The sequence below is a fragment of the Pseudopipra pipra genome, chromosome 3 (genome assembly GCF_036250125.1).
Source record: "Pseudopipra pipra isolate bDixPip1 chromosome 3, bDixPip1.hap1, whole genome shotgun sequence".
Lineage (NCBI taxonomy): Eukaryota > Metazoa > Chordata > Aves > Passeriformes > Pipridae > Pseudopipra > Pseudopipra pipra.
The window spans coordinates 171489-190835 of NC_087551.1; the positions used below are offsets into that span (position 1 = coordinate 171489).

Sequence of the window (19347 nt, forward strand, 5' to 3'; positions counted from 1 at the left end):
AAAACTGTCTGCAGACAAAGCACTCCCTCATATACAGCAAGGAGGAAAAATCAACATTCCCAAACTCTCCTCTGAGGTCTGGCTTGTATCTAGGGGCTAAAGCAAGCCAGAAGAATGCTGTTCTGACTGATCACACACGGAAAGTTTGTGCATTCCCAGTCTCCTCTGCCAGACTGACCTCCCTGCCCAAGCTGCTGCAGCAGGAAATAGGTAACCAAGGTTGAGGCTAAACAGCAGAGGAAAAACAATGGAAATAAAAGTGATTCTATTCTTCAGTTCTTTTCTGGCAGTTGCTGAAGGGAAAACAAGGAGTTATTGCCAGAACCCAGACTTGTTTTGCTTCAGGGTCCAAATATGACAGAAATCACCCCAGTAAGGAATTTTAGAAGGACTCTGCTACCTTTCCAGTCCCTCAGCTGAAAAAGCTGCAGGTCCTCTGTATGTCTGGGGATCCTTTTCCTGCAGTGTCTCTGTCTGGCAGTGGAAATTCAGTCTAAATCCATCATTCCCCAGGTCCTGCCATGACACAGCGGTCTCAACAAACTGGAACTTCAAACATGTGCTGCATTCCTGCATGTCTAAATGGAATTTCCTTCTTAAACCTCTTTTAAGACTCCTCAGAGAGCGGCATCCTGGGTTTGTTCTGTATCACGAAATTCATTTTGCAGAGGGTACCCACCTGGAATGCTGCACATGGACAATCAAGGTATCACACAGGAGATGCAGGGGCTACAGCTGGAGAGAATCCCTGTACTGCCTGGAGATTTGGCAAGGACACCTTTGTTCTACACTACAGCACAATCATCCTGACCTCCCTGTCATGGAACCAGGGAGCAAATACACTCACTACATGCAAACTACTCCAGGAGGCTGGAGGGACTAGACAGTGGCTTCAGCATGCACCTGCTATGTCCATCCACAGGTTTCTGGGAATCTGACAATAAGTGAATCCATTAACACCTGCCAAGTTGCATACTGCTGCTGCAGTGATGCCAGCACGTCACGCTGCAGGTGCTACTGTGGCAGATGGAAAGAGCCTGGCAGCTCAAAGCAGGAGGAGCAGTAACAGCTCCAGAAGAGAAGAGGGATGCAGTGGGAAGCAGGGACCCCCACAGACACTCAGAGTCACCACCTGGTTGCTATTCTGGACCCTAATGTTTGCCCCATGACTGACACATCCGTGGATCCTATTCCCTCTCTTCCCTCAGATTTCAGGTGGACTGTATGCAGGTACCTGGGCCAGAGTGGGGCAGGGAACAGATACACAGATGTTGGCTGTGAGGAGATTAAGGCCAGCTTTGTCCTAAAGTACCATTCACCCTAGTGCCTTGGAATTAAAGCAGTGAAAAGCAACTGGTCAGCGAGGAGCAAAGCAATGATGCTTCCCATCTCCATGTGTTTTTCAAGTATTTGCTTCCCTCTGGATGCTTGGATGCCTAATAAGGCTTGGGATTATTCCTGCTCTTTCTAGCTGCCTGTTTGCATGGAAGGAATGTCACGTCTCTAAGACTTCTAATCTGCTGTCAAATTTTGCTGAAACTGGCTGAATTATCAGGCAGAGGAGCGATGGACTGACATGATCATACTCCCAAATGCTGATGTGAACAAATGAACCTGGCTCTTTATCCTTAGGCTAAAATTCCTGTTCTCTAAAATACTCCTGGCTGATGTCTGGTTTATATGCAAAAAAATATTCCAGAGGGAAGCAATTGGATGCAAACATCCTTGCACTCTGCATATGCCAGGTCCACTAGGGAGGGATGCTTACTGGGTTACAGAGTCAGCAACGTGTCCAGGATTCAATGCTGGAAGAGAGGAGAAAGTGAGCTCTGTCAAAGGACTCTCTAGGGCCAGAGGGATGCTGCTTTTCCTCCCAAAGCCCTGCTGGAATGCCAGATTAGCTGTGTTGATAACAGAAGGCCAGAGCATCTGCAGGAGGGTGGCCAAGTGACCCCTAAGCAGTGGACATGGAAGCTCCAGTGGGAAGCACAGAGGAAGGCAGAGTTAGTACCTGGACATTAATGGGTGTTCAGAAACAGCAAGGACTCTTAAAATAGTAACCATATAGTTGAGTTAGAGACTAGATATTGTAGAAAGAGAAGGGATCTGATGTGGAAAGTTTGATGTTGGCTAGATCTGCCTTTCAATGGGAAAAGTGTTGGTGGCCTGGTCCAAGCCAAGAACTGTGGAACTGACAACTGAGCTGAAGGCAAAGGGTGAGGGCAAAGCAGGACCTTTTCTTCTTGCCACCGACACTTTTTCTTGGAGAAGCATGAGATGGAGCATTCTCTGGCTTGGGTTTGGACTGGCTCCAGCCAGCACTGGAAGGAAGAGAACAAAAATCCAGTGCTGCCCAGTGATGATCACACTGAGACAGGCCTGGCTGGTGTAACAGACACACGCAGGCGAGGCACAGTGAGTGGTACCAGAGATCAGTGCCCTGGCTCTGCACAGCTCTGCCCGCTGTGCCAGCTGCCTACAGCACAGCATGGGGGTGCAACTCCCTGGGCAGGCTGTCTCTGACTGCAGGGCACCGACATCCTACAGGGAAATGTTTCCTTTTAAGCAGAAAAACAGAAGAAGGAAAACCTCCTTCTCTAAACCAAGTGACAGATGCTTCCAAGATGCAGCCTGAGAAGCAAAAGATGGTTTTCCATTCCTTTCTTGTAACAAGGAAGGAAGAATAAAATAAATATTGAGCTGAAACATCTGCTGACAACGGGCTGGGGAAGGGGCTGTCAGAAGAGAGGCACTTAATCACAATGAGATTTAGCAATTCAGCACCAGGACACCTCTCTCCAGAGATTCACAGTTTACTTCCAGTTCTGCCATTCACCTACTGTGTGACTCCAGCAAGCCCATTAGTCTCCCTGACAGCTTCCCTCTTGCTCTTTTCTGGACTCATCTATTAGATCACAAGATCTTTCCCCCTCAGACACTATTCCATAGAGTGAGCTTGTTTAAACAACAAGGCCTGATTCCACCTGAGGCCACTTCCCAGGATAGCTGAGAACGGTCGGAAAGCACCTAATGGCAGTCCCCAAGCTGCTCCACCCAGGTGCAGCACGACCACGGGAACAAAGAGCACACCCTCCTCTCCATTTCTGCATGGGAACCTGCATGGGAACCTCCTTACACCAGCATTAACAGGGAGCAACACTGTCCACAGGGGATCCGGAGTCAGGCAGCCTGGAACATGATATATATGTACGGATTTTACATATACCACACTCTGGAAAAAGCCATGAGCGTGCAGAATCCCAGAAAAACAAGGCTGGAGGGGGCTTCTAGAAGGTTCTTCTGCTTTGAAGTTTAACTTCCAAATCACACAGTCTCCTGATTTTGGCTTCCACAAAAGTTATTACAGCTTGTTTACTAAAATGTGTTTACTTTCAGCAGAAGCTTAACTTTGCCACAGTCCACTTACATTAAACATTCTAGGGAGGCAACCATGGTTTTGGATCACTACACAAAAGTAATTATAGTCAAGGAAGCCCTTTTGGTCTTCTACAACTCTCTCCTCCCCTCTGTTTGCAAGTCAGGGGCATCACCACTGCTTTGAGGAGTTCCTCTTTTGGAGGAGACACCACAAAGACACATTTGGGTCCTGCCAAATACCAAAGGAGCAGCACTAAATCCTGACTATTAGCTCAGAAACTACCTAGTGCTTCTGACTCAGTGACATTTAGTGGACAACCAGGCTGGCCTCAGCTCATGAACCCCACCCCAGTCAGCAGGCCCTGCTCACACCAGCAGTCCAAGGCTTGGCACGAGGGACCTCAGGGACCTGGAGCTCCGTGTCTGATGCCCCTGCTGACCTGGGTGCCAGGCACTTGGGAACGTTCCCAAATAACAACCAGCATCTTGGAGCTCTTAACACTGACCCAGCTAACGCCAGCCTTTCTTGGCAACTTAGTAATACTTCAATAACTAATTACCAATAACAAGAGGGTGAAAGAGGGGGCTTGTTTTGTTTTGAAGTCCAGTTACCCGAGGATTTGGAGAGAAATCCAGGACCTGCAAGGGAAAACTGAGGAAACTCTCTTTGCTAATTGTGGGGCTGTTTCCAAGACTGCCTTTTCCAACCACGTGATCACACTGTACAATGGACATTTTGGGTGTGCAACACAGTAGTGATATTGTTATGCCTCCATGAAAGCTGCCTGCATCTGTCCAGCCACTCGTTTTCATCCTTTTCTGCAAAAATACAGATGAGCTGCGGATAAAGATAGGGATTTTATTCCTAAAGATTGCTTCATTTTGGCACTCCTATACTCAAGAAGAGGGAAGATCTGAGGAGCTAAAGGCTGGTCAGCCTGACCTTGAGCTCTGGGAAGACGATGGAGCACATAATCCTGGGAACCACTTCTAAATATATGAAGGACAAGAAGGTGATTGTGAGCAGACAAACTGATGGAGGGGAAATCCTGTTTGCCCAGCCTGATACCTCCTGTGACGAGGGGGACTTGCTGGGTGAGGGGAGAGCAACAAACATTGTTTATGTTGGCTTTGGAAGGCTTTTGACACTGTCTCTCAAACAACCTCAGAGGCAAACAAAGGAAGAACAGCCCAGAACAGCAGACAGTGGAGCAGACCGACAACCAGTCGAACCACTGTGCTCCAAGCCCAGCTGGAGGTCAGTCACTAGGGCCTTACCCCGGGGGTCAATCCTGCTTACTGTCCTTATTTAATGAGCTGGATGACGGGGCAGAGAGCTGGCACTGTTCATCCAGAAGAGAAGACTCAGGGGGACCTTACTGATGTGTATTAATACCTAATGGGAGAGGACAGAGGAGGTGCAGCCAGACTCTTCTGAGTGATATCCACTGAAAGGACAAGAGGCAACACACACAATTTGAAACACAGAAATTCCATTTAAATATAGCAATACTTTTTCACTGTGAGACTGGTCAAACAACAGAGCAGGCTGCTGAGAGAGGCTGTGGCTGTGCACACTCCATCCTTGGAGGTAACTCAGGAGCCAACTGGACATGGTCCTAAGCATTCTGCTCTAGCTGACCTGGCCTTGAGCAGAGGGTTGGGGACCAGACCATCTCCAGAGGTACCTGCCAACCTCAGCAAGTCCAGGATTCTCCTGTCTTTTAACTTTGCACTCACTCAGTGACTAATCTTTCCTCTGTCCCACACTGCTGTCTGAGTGGTGTTCAGCTACCAACAACAGCCACAGCAACCTCCATCTAGAACTTTGTAACATCTCCTCCTCTTCCTTCTCAGGAGGAACCTTGTAACAACGCTGGGGCCAGGGGGTGGCTCTTTTATCATTTGGGAAGTGAAGGGTGAGTTCATTAGTGTTGGGTAGTTTTTTGCTTAAACAGGAAAGCTCTGCAGAGTTTTCTGCTGATGGTCATGCTCTGAAACATCCAATTATTTAAGTTTCCTTCACTTTCCAGTATGTTAACATAACACCAGAGAGCCTTACAGCTCTCATCTATCCTTTACATTTCACCTGTGTGTTTATTCCCTTTGGCTTATTAAAAACAGGGCCATTCTTCTTACATGGAAAATATTCAAGAGTGTGAAAATCATCCAGTGTGCTCTAGTGAGCTTGCTTATTTCAGCACAGACTTCTGTCTTTAAGGAGGAAATGGAAGTACTTGTCCTCCAAAGGATGGAGATTGCTCAGTCACAATTAATTGCTGCTTCTCCCAAATCGTAACAGACCAAAACTATTTGTTTTTTCAAATCCAATCCACAGAATTTTGGACCTTAATTTTCTTTTTCCTAAATAGACACGGTTTACTGAAAATAAAGAAAGTGAGAACAAGGTGAACAAATGTAGGACTTACGTATGATCCATAATTCACTGCCAGGGTCTGCAAAGCCCATGGAAGGCCCAGGCCAATTAAAATATCGAAAACGTTGCTTCCGATGGAGTTGGACACAGCCATATCCCCCATTCCTGCAGGAGTGGAAACCAGGTACAGTCAGACATGTCTCAGAACAGTCTTGCAACTTTTAACCTTTTAAACTTGTTCCACACTGCCATTAAGAACCTGCTAGCTGCTTTAAAACAGCAACACAATTTATATCCTTCTTTGTTCCTGTTTTAAACTTCAGGCTCAGGAAAAGGGCTCTGTATGTTTTCACATGCAGGAGCCACCCGTGCTACCCAAAGAGAAAGAGAACACAAGGAAACACTTCCCCAGCACTATGACATCCCTGTGCTGAACCTACCTTGCCTTGCTACAATAAGGCTTGCCATGCAGTCTGGCACACTGGTTCCAGCTGCCAAGAACGTAATGCCCATGATCACATCTGGAATTCCCAGGGTGTACCCAATGATTGTCACCTAAGGAGAGGAAATAAACTGTCAAGCTGTTTACAAGAACTGACATCCAAGACCAGCTTGGCCCAAATCTGCAATATGCTGTGAGACAAGAGTGTATCTCTCAGTACAAACTCACAGTTCCTTTAAAGAGAAGCAGTGACAGGGTTTTTTGGTATAGTCATCAACTGGCAGAGGATAGCACTCACCTGCTAGGTACCCTCTTTGGTTAGTTGCTTCATATATTTCACCCACAATTTTCACCCACAATTTTCCTGAAACTAACCTGGAAAAGAGACTACATGGTGGCCCACTACCCTGTGTAACCATCTGCTGATCTTGGATGAAGTTTGCAGACATTATTATTTACAAACACTACCTAAGTGGACACTGAAACTGCCCTGTGGTTCATTCTACTATGAAAATGCTATATGCAGTGACTGCAAACAAACCCTGTTAGCAGAGAGAAGATACCTTTAATTTCCTCTTCCCTCTGCTATGCAGTCTATGTTAAATTAGCATTCTTCAAATTGATTAATATTTTTAAATTTTGGGTGCCTTTGTCTAATGACACCCATTTCCTAATTTCCAGGTTTAATCACTCTTTTCAGCTCCCTACACCAGACTCCAAGCAATGTGAACCATGTGTCAGAAGCTGCACAGTGACTCTGTTTTCTTCTCTGAGTGGGGACAGGTCCAGCAGAAATGGAAGCAGACATAAGGTTTCTCATCTGAAAACTGAGGTGTGTAGAACTTCTTGTACACTCCTCTAGGCTGACAAAACCCATTACTGTTTCTTCTCCCAGACAGTGGTTCCTGGTGTAGTTGGTACATACCATCCACACCATCATGTAAGAAAAAGCTGCAATCCAGAGGGTAGAAGAAGCAAAGGTAACCATGAACCATTTTTCCAAGTGGGGTTTGTTACAGTTGGGCACTGTGAAGTACAGGACAAAACTCAAAGGCCATGTGAAGACCCACTTCAATATTTCTATCTTTCCACCTGTAAAACAACAATAAAGGGAAACAATCACAATTCTAATCTGCTGTATTCCCAGATGTTATTATTTTGCTAATATGTCCAAGGAAGATGGCAGGGACCTCTCAGCCTAGCTGCTAACCAAACAGACAATGACAAGCCATCTCTCGTTCAGAGGACCACGGTGTGATGGCAGATGGAGACGCACAGGAGTGTGAAGGGACTGCCTGAGAGTTTAAGCAGTGGGTCAGAGCACACGTGCTCCCTCCCTGGGAGGAAGCAAAGGGGCTGGCACTGCACTGTCCCACCGAGGGAAGAGCCCACCTCCCTTCCCAGCAAAGGTAGGCCCTAGCCACAGACACATCTGACCTGCACTCAGGCACCTCGACAGCGGCCCCACCATCCTTAGCTTCCTCCACAGTCAGCAGAGATCCACTGCTCCAGAGGGTGAGTCATGTTTTGGGGACAGGAACCACCCTGTGGAGACTGCTCTGTCTCCTCTCTGACTGCAACAGCAGCACAGGGCCAACACAGGAGCTGCAGCAGAGGTGTGCCCAGCCCCAGGAGCCTGCACCCTGAGAGGTTCCTGCTGCTTCCCAGTTCCTCTTCTCTGTTACCTGTGACCAGGACCCTCCCTGCCAAGTGCAGGCTGATGGGAACTCCCAGAGACACGCGTCCCTCCACCTCTGCAATGCTTTCTGGCAGTACCCAAACAAACACCACACAAACCCAGCAGCTTCTTACTGGGGAGGTCAAAAGGTGTGTACGGCCCTTCGTGGTCATCGTCGTCATCGTCCTCTTCCTCCTCCTCGTCGTTCTCGTTGTTCTCGTTGTCCTCGTTCTCGGTCTCGTTCCCGGCCTCGGCCACGTCCTCGTCCCGCCGGCCGCCGTTCACGCCCCGCTCCGCCGAGTTCCCGGGGCCTGTCCCGTTCTCCACCACGTGCTTCACGGGGATTTTGATTGCCACTTCCGACTCACCGTTGGTGTAAGTCCTGCTGTTGATCAGCCTCTGCCTCTGTAAACACAGGTACAAAGTCTTGCTGAAAGATAGATTTTTTTAAATTTGATTTTTTCAAGAGAAAGGGAGGAACAGAGAAAGAGAGACGTGTACAATTCTTTAAAAATTTGGCTTTAAAAGCAAAAGGGATGAATTTCAATCAGGTAAAACACGATGCTTGCCTGCAGACCACTAGATAAATCTCACATATGCAACTTTTACAAGAGAAGAACCAGTGGCTGTGGAATTGACTCCAGGAGCACTCCAAGACTAGGGACAGACTAAGTGCAGACTCAGGGGAGCGCCATATCATTAAACAAGTGCAAGTGATTTTATCAGATCAATGCAGGGGGCACTCCCTGTGAGCAACACTACAGGTAACATAACCTTGTAACAATCTGAAACTTGCTCTGCTAAAATCTCCAGGTGGACAGAACAGCAAGGGATGATTTACTAAAGTCAATGTCAGAAGGATAAAATATGGGAGAGGGCTATCAGGGATCCCAAAGAAACACAAGAGTTCCATTTCAACCCAAACACTGCTAACAGGAAAAGGCAAAATGAGAAGGAGAAGGGCTGGTGAGGGAGACAGAAGACACACCTCATTGATTAACATGCGGCTGGCCATGGAGAGCCGTGTTTTGGGAGGGAAATGGCTGGTTATCATGATCCGGAGCCCAGCCTCGGAAAAGGAAAGCTGGTGTGGGTAGGCAGAGAGCAGCTCATCAACCATGATCACCGAGGCTTTACGGTGGAAATTTCCTGCAGCCAGGGAACAAAAAGAAATTGAGGTCTTCTTCCAGCAGTCTCTCTCTCTGGCCTATATGGCTCTCAGAACGATAAACCCACGGGTTCCAGAAGTTCTTTGTAAGAACCATTCCTTCAGCTACCACCACTCAAAATATGCCACCTCTGTCCTTGATGCCTGCCTTTTACACATCCTACATTTCTGTCTTTAAATAAACTGCCAGTATGGTGTTGCCACTCGTGCTCCTTACAGAGAACTCCATCTGCTCTGCACAGGTCATCACAGGCCTGGGTTAGGCAGCCCACTGCTTCCACAGCAGCTGTCCCACCAAGGCAGAAACTCAGGAAAGCTGCACTAATTCCAGTTATCCTGCACTTCCGTGGGGATATTGTCCTCAGCCACCATTAATTAACTGTACACAGCAGCAAAGAAATCATCCCTGTGTTCCTGCGAGGTACCAGTGCAAACAAAAAGCAGGTTTCTGCATCCTGGCCTTGCAGCTCATGGCTGGGAAGTGCCACCAAACCCAGCAGCAAGAGCATGTGCCAGGGTGGCCCATGGTATGGGAGCAAAGGGACAAGGGGGCAGGTACCTTAACTGTGCTCCACCTGGGGCGTGGTGCTCGTGCCTATTGCCTCTGGGGTTCATCCCTCCTGTGCCTGGAGCCACCTCAGGCTGTGAATTCTGTGCCAGGACTGGAACTTGGTAGCAGGGAAACCTGAGGCCTTACCTGACATATTTCTGCTCTGGTTTACTAAAATCAGTGCTGAACACTGGCAAATGTTTCATGGCATTACTGGTTTTTACCATCACTGTTAGTCTTACAGAACAGTATCTCTCTGGCCTTTGTGTCACTTTTTTTTCTGACTGTTGGATGAATCCAAAATAGTCAAGTCAACTTCTCAGCTCCTCCATATCAAAAAAAAAAAGGAAAAAATAATCAAAATAGCCAGACAGCTTTTCTTTGTGAGTTTTTCCACACTGGCATTTGTTGAATGGCACCTGGGGGAACTGCCCCAAACACAGAAATCCTTCTGTTTCAGTATTTTTCTCTTTGTTCAGAAAAGGCCTCAGAAAACAAACAGTGTCTGAAACCCTCAGGGCACTCTGTTGGGCAGGTGCTGTTTGTGACCCTGTGCCCCTGGCTGGGACAGACAGCAGCACCACTCATCTGTCCAGGCCTCCAGGGGCCCTCTGCCAAGGAAATACAGGAACAATCCTCGAGGAGATGAAGTAATGCTTTCCTCTTCCTTCCTCAGCCAGTTTGAGTAACCACAAGTGTCCAAACCAAAAAGTTACCAGCAGCTGAGCAGCTGTCATTGTAGGGACATTTAAACCAAATCCCACTATCAGAGCTAACCCTGAGGGCACTGAGTAAAGCTGGATGGGCAAAGCCTGAGTTTACAGTCACTGAGTTTTCCCAGTCCAGCTTTCCTGGTACAGAGTATCTTGCCAGCACAGACTGCTGTGACAGAGAACAAAAGCAGGTTCCCCAAATCAGAGTGCACAGCACTTCTAGCAGCCTTCCCTCTGCAACAGGCCTCTGCCAGATCAAAGGGTTTGATTTCATGTTTGTTGCCTACTGCATATAGACTGTGCCTCTCAATCACCAATTGCAGGAAAAGACCTGTTTTTTTTAAATTTACCTTTTTGTAGACTAGCAAAACGAAAGGGGCAGCCCATCTGTAGGCAGAGACCAAGACTGATTTCAACATGACAGAGCTGCTTCTTAGGCTAAATCCATGTCTCAGGGCAAGGGGAGGTGTTATTCCTGAGGACAGGTGCACATAAATCCCAAGCAGTCACTGCACATGCTTGTTGAATGTTTCAAAGACAAAAAAAACCCACTTCAAATACAGTTTAGCATATGCTTGCAAATGCAGACATTGAACTGCTGCTGCTGAGCTATGGGGTGGGGAATTTTTTTTTAAGCTGAAGAAACACCATTATTTTTATATGTGATCATACTGAAGTTAAACAGGAGCAGATCTCAGCCAAAGTGAAATACTCTTAAAGATCACTCACATGGCAAAGCTGTGCACATTCAAGACAGTACATGCAGTAAGAGCACACCACTCAGACCCACACGGAGCCCTCACTGGGAGAAAAGCGTGCACTGGTCTAAGCAGGGCCTCCTTCTCTGCTCAGCTGATGCCCCTTTGGAATGGAGTTAAATTTAACTGGAGATGATGTGAATGGGCAATGTCAGCGCAGAGTAACAGCACCTGCAGGAGGACTCTCAGTGGCTATAATGGGCTCAATAATCAGGCCCTGTGCTTGAAGGAGTCCTTACAGCCAAGCACTCGTCCAGCAGCAAGAATTACCTGGAAGAGGCCGGAGCTGCCTCCACTGGCACAGGCTGTGATGGCTGGGCTCACCACACTGTGCCCCCACCCCACCTGCCCACCACCATTTCATGGCTCACAAGACAGCAGCAGTTCACACCCTGAGAGCAGGGACAGGCTTGTAAACACTCAGAATGATGCAAGTGAGAGTGACTTACGGGAACAGTTACCTTTCTTTAGTAACACCACGGTGGCGTCGCAGTTGCTGTTGTCATCCATGTCCGCGTTGCTGGCTAAGCCGTTCACCATGTTCGCAGAGTTTTTGGTCTTCCTCTCAAAGCAGTGATGTATGGTTGAGTTGTACCTGCACAAAAGAAACAAACTCAGGATGGACTTTTACTTTGTGAGTTTTCCTTTCCTAGACTCGTATTCTGTGCAATCCAACTAAGGGAGGGAAGAAAACTCCCCTGGTTTTAGGGGGTGTGCCAGAGCACAGCAAATTGTACACCATGCAATCTCTCTGTACCCAGAAGGCTATGAAAGACAGAAGCCATGAATCTTGAATGACACGTATGCTTATGTATTAGGTGTGATTAATATTCTGTATCACGAGTTACCATTGCTTGTCATCATCCAAGCTTATTTTTTATCACATAATCACACCTGAGTATGTGTTGTTTTACCTGGGATGACCCCCCACAGAAACACAAGGCCATATGCTCAGTTCATCTCTACTGTGGCAGGGAGGGGAATAATCCTTGTTTCTTAGAGTACCCAGGAGCTGACACAAACACGAGCCAAGGGTCTCACCATGGTGCTCAAAGGCAAGGGTAGACCCCTGTAAACACCTGGCCGAGGTATCTAACCAGGGCAGCAACCTTTCCAGCTAGATCCAAACAGGTCTGAAACATCTGTTCACACCACAGCATTGCTTTCAGGGGAAAAAACAATATTCAGACAGTACAACTGTCTTGCTGGTCAATTAATTGTTGCAAGGGTGAAGCTACCCACCATGTGAAAGTTTCTAATTATTAGAAGTGAGATGAATTCTGACTCATGTTCCCATCAGCCCAGTCTCAGTGTTTCACTGTTCTGAGAATTCTTCTCACAATATTTACTCTACTCATAATTTCAAAACAAATCTCTACTCTTACTTACTGAGACAAGACCACTGGTGTGCTTGGCAGCTGGTAGGTTTTGTTCAATGTTCCAGTTTAAATCTGGGTTTCCTTTCCACTGGCTTTTGAAAACAAGACAGGAGGAGGGGAACCAAACAGCAGAACAGACTGGTTTTACTAGCAGGAACTTGTGTGAGAGAAGTCACACAGGTCACATGCTCAGAAAATCACTGCTGACTGTGCTGCAGTTTTATCATGGGTCTCCAGGCAAGCAGGAACTACAGCAGAGCTTCACACCCACAAAAGGCAGACTGCAATCTCACACCTGTTTATTTCCAAGTAGAGATGCTAAAGTGAAGTCAGAAGAGGCCTGCTTTGGTGGGACTTGAAGATGGATCCAGGTCTCTGCTCTGCCACAGACTTGGGTGTTAGCTGGTCTGTTCACACAGGGCAAGATCCATAAAGCACAGATTCATAGGACAGTTTTAGTTGAAAAAGACCTCCAAGATCATCAAGTCCCATGTTAATCCAGCACTGCCAAGCCCACCACTAAGCCATGTCCCTTAGTACCACATCTGCATGTCTTTTAAACTCCTTCAGGGATGGTGATTCCATACTAGCGTGGGCAGCCTGTTCCTGGATAAACCTTTTTGTGGAAAAATTTTCCCTAACAGCCAATGTCTGGCAGAACTGGAGGCTGTTTCCTCTTTTCTCTGTCGTGAGGGCTGGGTGATGCAAAGGGAGCAGGGAGCCTTAGAGTTTAAAAAAGCCGAGGGCACGTTTGACTTACTTCATTATAATGATGTAGATGACATACATCAGCACTAAGACTAAGGACTCCCACCTAAAAACAAGAGCAACACAAACACATCAGAGCAGGGCACGGCAGTCAGCTGCCCGAGTTCAGCCACTCCCCCACTGGCACACTACACGCCTGCAGAAAGGCCTGACCCTCCTGGGCCGTCTTAACACTCCTCTGTAAAAAAGGGATGCACAAAGAAATGGCTCACACATCCATGCATGGTGCCTCCCTTGTTTTGTTGACTTCTGCTCTGGTTTTACTTGGCCAAATCGGCCTGTCAGCTAAGAACAAGTGACAAAACTCAGGAGCTCAGTGAACAGATCGCACACCCAAGGACCACTGAGACTCCCTAAGGACAGTAACCATGGGGGCTGTGGCTGAGGCAGGGGAGCAGCCCTGCTCTGCCTGCATGGCTAAGGCAGGCTGTGGGGCTCTGTGCATGCTAAAGCACACTGAGCACACAGACACAGCCTCAACAAGGGGCAGCTGCTCCTTCACCCCTGCTGCTGCTGCACGAGCACTGAGAATGCAGCAGGCACCACTTTAAACTGCTGACTGGGTACCGACAGGTTTATTCCTCTGCTGTGTCTGGGTCAAACTAATGAAACAATGACATTTGCGTGAAAACAAAATATGACTTTCAGAGCTTGTTTCTAGGTAATCTTCTTCATTGGCCAAAACTCTCTATTCTGCATAGTTCCCCATGGCAAACTGCTAGTCCTTCTGGAAATCACCCCTTATTAGACTCTGTATACTAAAACTCACGGACCACTTGCTCCTTAAGGATTTTGAGACACTGCACAACCATATCAATATCTCATGCTCTGCTTCCCCATTGATGTGTTTTTGTTGAAGAGCACAGTTAAGCACAACTGGGCCTCGAGTCAATTTTAGTAAAAAAACCCAAACAAACAAGCCACAAGAAACAAAACCAACCAAACAAACAAAGAAAACCAAGCCATTGCGAGAGCCGGTGCTTGAAACCCGGCTCTGAAATGCAACACAAACCCCCGCCGAGAGCGAGTGAGGGAAAACAGGGAGCCAAGCGGCCTGACGCTCCCTAGTGCTTGTAATCCAAATTACAGCGGCTGGGAGCGACACCAAAGCCACCTGCACTGCCACCTCCAGCCAGAGAGGGACTGGAAACATCATCTCGAGACCAAAGCAACTGGCAGCACACTTCTAAAAGTGCCTGAAGCCCTCCTAGCCTACCGTACCTACTGCACCACACTAACGCACGTTGATGGGGATATTAATTTTCTAATTTTTTTTTAACCAGTCATTCACTCTTTAATATCGCCTTAGGAACTTTCAGTTTTTTAAATTTTTAAAAATCCAAATAATGGAATACAATTATTTAGGACTGCTTGGGTGGCCCCTTCTGGCACACCCACACCTTTACTGAGCACACTGCCATCCCTGGGCAGCTGCAGGGTAAGCAGAGGGCACTGACTGCTGCTGCTGTACCAGGAACAGCCTGAACAACACTCTCCTGGCCTTTCTAGTGCAAAAAAATTAGTTTTCTAGCCCAGCTTGTGCTGATGTTTCTCACACAGCAGGAAACTGCTGCCCTGCAGAACTTTCTAGCTTCCCCCTCCTCCCCTGAGGAACCCTAATTGTGGCAGCTTTTGTGTATAATCAGAAAAAATGAAAAGGGATTCACTTACCAGGAAACTCTTTCGTCATAAATAAACTGTGGAGAAAAGGTTTAAAAATAGCATGTTATACACAAAGCCATAGCTGAAAACAGCTCATCACGTGAGGCAGGAGGCAGAGTAGAGCAATCCAGGGCTTGAGGCAATGGCATTAAGCTGAGGTGTAGTTTGGCACTGCCCTTCTACCCAGCATTTGAACTTCTCAACCCTCAGTTTCTCTCACCTAGTCAAGGCAGGCAGGTACTCAGAATTCTGGTGTTAACCAGGGCTATTGCAGCAGTTACAGGGAAAACAGCTGGGAGCCAAGAAGGGGCTGCACACCTCTGACCCACTTGGCTGGTATCACCGGGACACGGCCTCCTCCTGGGCCTGGGGAGGGCTGAGGGAAGGACGAGCTCTACGGTGAGGGCTGAGGGAAGGACGAGCTCTACGGTGAGGGCTGAGGGAAGGACGAGCTCTACGGTGAGGGCTGAGGGAAGGACCAGCTCTGCGATGAGGGCTGAGGGAAGGACCAGCTCTGCGGTGAGGGCTGAGGGAAGGACCAGCTCCATGGTGAGGGCTGAGGGAAGGACCAGCTCTGCGGTGAGGGCTGAGGGAAGGACCAGCTCCTTGGTGAGGGCTGAGGGAAGGACCAGCTCCTTGGTGAGGGAAGGACCAGCTCTGCGGTGAGGGCTGAGGGAAGGACCAGCTCCATGGTGAGGGCTGAGGGAAGGACCAGCTCCGTGCTGAGGGAAGGACCAGCTCTGCGGTGAGGGCTGAGGGAAGGACCAGCTCTGCGGTGAGGGCTGAGGGAAGGACCAGCTCCATGGTGAGGGCTGAGGGAAGGACCAGCTCCATGGTGAGGGCTGAGGGAAGGACGAGCTCCATGGTGAGGGCTGAGGGAAGGACCAGCTCCATGGTGAGGGCTGAGGGAAGGACGAGCTCCATGGTGAGGGCTGAGGGAAGGACCAGCTCCGTGCTGAGGGCTGAGGGAAGGACCAGCTCCATGGTGAGGGCTGAGGGAAGGACCAGCTCTACGGTGAGGGCTGAGGGAAGGACCAGCTCTGCGGTGAGGGCTGAGGGAAGGACCAGCTCCTTGGTGAGGGCTGAGGGAAGGACCAGCTCCTTGGTGAGGGCTGAGGGAAGGACCAGCTCTGCGGTGAGGGCTGAGGGAAGGACCAGCTCTGCGGTGAGGGCTGAGGGAAGGACCAGCTCCTTGGTGAGGGTTGAGGGAAGGACCAGCTCCTTGGTGAGGGCTGAGGGAAGGACCAGCTCCTTGGTGAGGGCTGAGGGAAGGACCAGCTCCGTGCTGAGGGAAGGACCAGCTCTGCGGTGAGGGCTGAGGGAAGGACCAGCTCTGCGGTGAGGGCTGCCAGGGCAGGCGCAGGGCTGTGGTGCAAGGCACACCCCGGCACCGGCAGGGTGAGCCCTGTCAGGGTGAGCCCTCAGGGTGAGCGCCGCAGCCCACACCGGCAGGGTGAGCCCTCAGGGTGAGCCCTCAGGGTGAGCCCTGTCAGGGTGAGCCCTGTCAGGGTGAGCCCTGTCAGGGTGAGCCCTGTCAGGGTGAGCCCTCAGGGTGAGTGCCGCAGCCCGCACCGGCAGGGTGAGTCCTGTCAGGGTGAGCCCTGTCAGGGTGAGCCCTCAGGGTGAGCCCTCAGGGTGAGCCCTGTCAGGGTGAGTGCCGCAGCCCGCACCGGCAGGGTGAGCCCTGTCAGGGTGAGCCCTCAGGGTGAGTGCCGCAGCCCGCACCGGCAGGTGGCTGTCGCGGCCCGCCAGCCCCGCGCTCCCCGTTCTCGCCGGGCACGGCTGACGAGGGACCCGCCGTGTGCCGGGACCCCCCCGCCACAGCCCCCGCCACAGCCCCTCCAAAGCGCCCACAGGGAAGTGCCACATCCGCACCAGGGACGCACATCCACGGCAGCGCCCCAGGGAAGCGGCAGGGAAAGGGAATAAGCCCCTGAGAGCGGAGCGAACGCTCCCCCTCGGCCATACGGCCACGAACAGTAACTCCTGTGCGACAGCGGAGTTACACCGGCAGTTACAGGAAGAAAACACGATCACAAAACGCTGTAAATTACAGCTCTCAGTCACCGTGATCTAATCTGACAAGGCCTGTTTTAGGTTACAATGTGTTGGTGTGATGGGACATAAGCAAGTGCATTGACCTTTGGGACTAAAAACAGCGCCCATCCCGCTTTTGCCACTAATGACTCTGACTGTGTCCCTTCAAGTTAAGATACACAGGCATCTTTTTCCGTTCAAGGGAAATAAAGAGTAAGTTTTGCCAAGCTCTACAAGAAGACAAGGTAACGTTGTAATACTATTATAAGGTTAAAAAAACCCAGGGCTGAATCAAGGTGAAATAAGCACAGTGAGTGTGGTTTATCCACTTCTAACCTCTGTGGTTTAGAGTTCACTCACTCTTACCAAATGGCCTGGAGCAGCAAACATAGGTGAGTCTATACTGCTCTGCTATTTCTTAAAACAGCATTGCACTTCCTTTCTTAGTGCAAATGGAAGGAGACAAAGTTACATGGATTTAACCAGCACAGCATCAAGCTTTTTAAAGCTGCTGTATCTCAGCATTGGCAAGAATATATTTATTACCCCTCAGGTGTATTTAGGATTAGTAAAGACACCAGTGGAGTGCAACTTGTAACACAGCACCACGAGCTGCTGTTCAAAACACCACAAGAGCAACCTTTGAAAAGCAATATCATTCTTCAAGATTGATGATTCTATTCCAGCTGCAGAGAAGTCCCAATGCCCTGATACGGCAAATTATCCCTGCATACAAGGCTCTGAAGTGTTTTTTAAAAGGAGCACACAAACCTCAGGAAGAGGGAACCACAGGCAGGTTATGGAGCCTGTGGCTCATCTCCCAGCTGAGCCATGGGGGACTGAAGATTCAGAATTTGAGAAAAAATGTCCTGCCACCTCAATCTGATTCCGCCTTAAAAGGACAGGAAAGATTAGAGCCACTGTGAAGCCAGGAGTTCCCTGGCGAGCAAAGGGGAGGAGAAACTTCTTAAACTGAAGCAGTGTTTGACTCTGAAAGGAGAAATCCTCATGTACCATCTACTGGGGAGCAATATTGCATAAAAAAGGCTTGGTAAATCAGCTGGAGAGAAGTTTAACCACTTAAAATGTTTTCCCTTCCTCTCATCTTCCTCTGTTTTTCCCTAACAGGTGTTGAAGTCATTTGCAATGATTGCTACGGAGTAACACAAAAATACACGGGATGTGCTCCACACCTCCCAGGCCAAATCAGCCATGTAGTGCTGTAACATGGGAATATGAGTTCTGGCAATGCCTTCAAGCCTCCACTAATGCCTGCAGTTGCACAGTCCTGCTCCCCTGGCTATGTGAAGTGCCTTGAACTTCACCACTGATAAGATGAGAAGAGGGTGCATACACCTGGAGAGAAGCTAACTCAAGGCTTAGGGAAAAAATAACCCTATCCTGATACTATGGGGTACATCCCAAAAGAAAATGACTCCTATAGTTCTGTAAGTATGAATAATAGCTTATGCAGCAATAAAGTATCAGAGAAAAGTCTTATTCCTTATAAGGATAACAGAGATGTCTGTTCCATGAGCCATATAAACTTTCCCATGGCACAGAATATGTAACTAGGAATTTAAAGAGTCACTGGATGGACACAATACAATAGAGAATGGTTCTCCACATCTTGAAGTAGCTGACAACCATGGGGGTGAACCAGCCACAAAGAAAAACCTGCCTTGCTTAAAGAATTTAAAATTGATGACAGAGTCAACAGATTTTCAACTTGTTTGCTACCATGCAATAAATGAAATGCCCAGTCCAAGCACCAGGAGGCTAAATGCCAGGCAGCTGCCCACATCTGTGCTTCCTGTGGAGTAAACTGAGACATGCAAGACCCCCTTCAGACTCCAAAGTCCCCCTCTTGCTCACATATGGAAGTTAACCTCACAAAATCACTCATTTTTTTTTTTTTCCTTTCTTAGGGAATCTTAGGGCACTAGAATAGGCTGGGGGGGGAAAGGAAAAGCAACTGTTACTGGGAAACTAAATTTTTACATTTCCTCACATTGTTTGGTATTGGTTGCAAAGATATTGCTAAACTGACAGCAGTGTCCTTATCTAAAATTTGTGCTAACACTTTTTCACTGTGTAGCCCAATTCTGAGGCATTTGGAGCATTTACTGAGCCTGATGAACACTGGAATATGCACAGCACTGAAAATTGCTGAAACTGTGGCCTTTGTTGGAGGACTTGCTGCCAGCATGCACTGAACAGACCTGCCCCAGTTATGTGTGGAAAAACTAACGTTTTGTATTTGTTCAGGATCTCTTTCCCCTGGGCACAAATGCTGCCTCCTTACAGGTTAGTACACATTTTTTAGGAAACCACAGAGGTTGTTGCTGGAGATCACTGAAGCATCCCCTGCAAGGGGGCTCAGCACAGGGTTTTAGCTCTGCAGCCTGTGTCTGCACTGGGCTGATGCAGCCCACAC

The 19347-nt window shown here is 48.6% G+C and overlaps 1 protein-coding gene across 3 annotated transcripts in view; it reads right to left on the reverse strand.

Annotated features, from left to right (window-relative positions):
• The window catches only part of SLC24A3 (solute carrier family 24 member 3), a 122157-nt gene that overhangs the window by 13627 nt on the left and 89183 nt on the right, over nt 1-19347 (reverse strand). For 2 of the 3 annotated variants that reach the window (XM_064650912.1, XM_064650914.1), the window contains exons 8-15: nt 14883-14908; nt 13204-13257; nt 11514-11659; nt 8864-9024; nt 8010-8280; nt 7123-7289; nt 6196-6310; nt 5808-5920 (exon numbers count right to left, since the gene is read on the reverse strand). In XM_064650912.1, coding sequence (XP_064506982.1) covers nt 5808-5920; nt 6196-6310; nt 7123-7289; nt 8010-8280; nt 8864-9024; nt 11514-11659; nt 13204-13257; nt 14883-14908 — 1053 coding nt within the window. The remainder of the gene's footprint in view (nt 1-5807; nt 5921-6195; nt 6311-7122; nt 7290-8009; nt 8281-8863; nt 9025-11513; nt 11660-13203; nt 13258-14882; nt 14909-19347) is intronic. The other variant, XM_064650913.1, reaches the window with a different exon arrangement.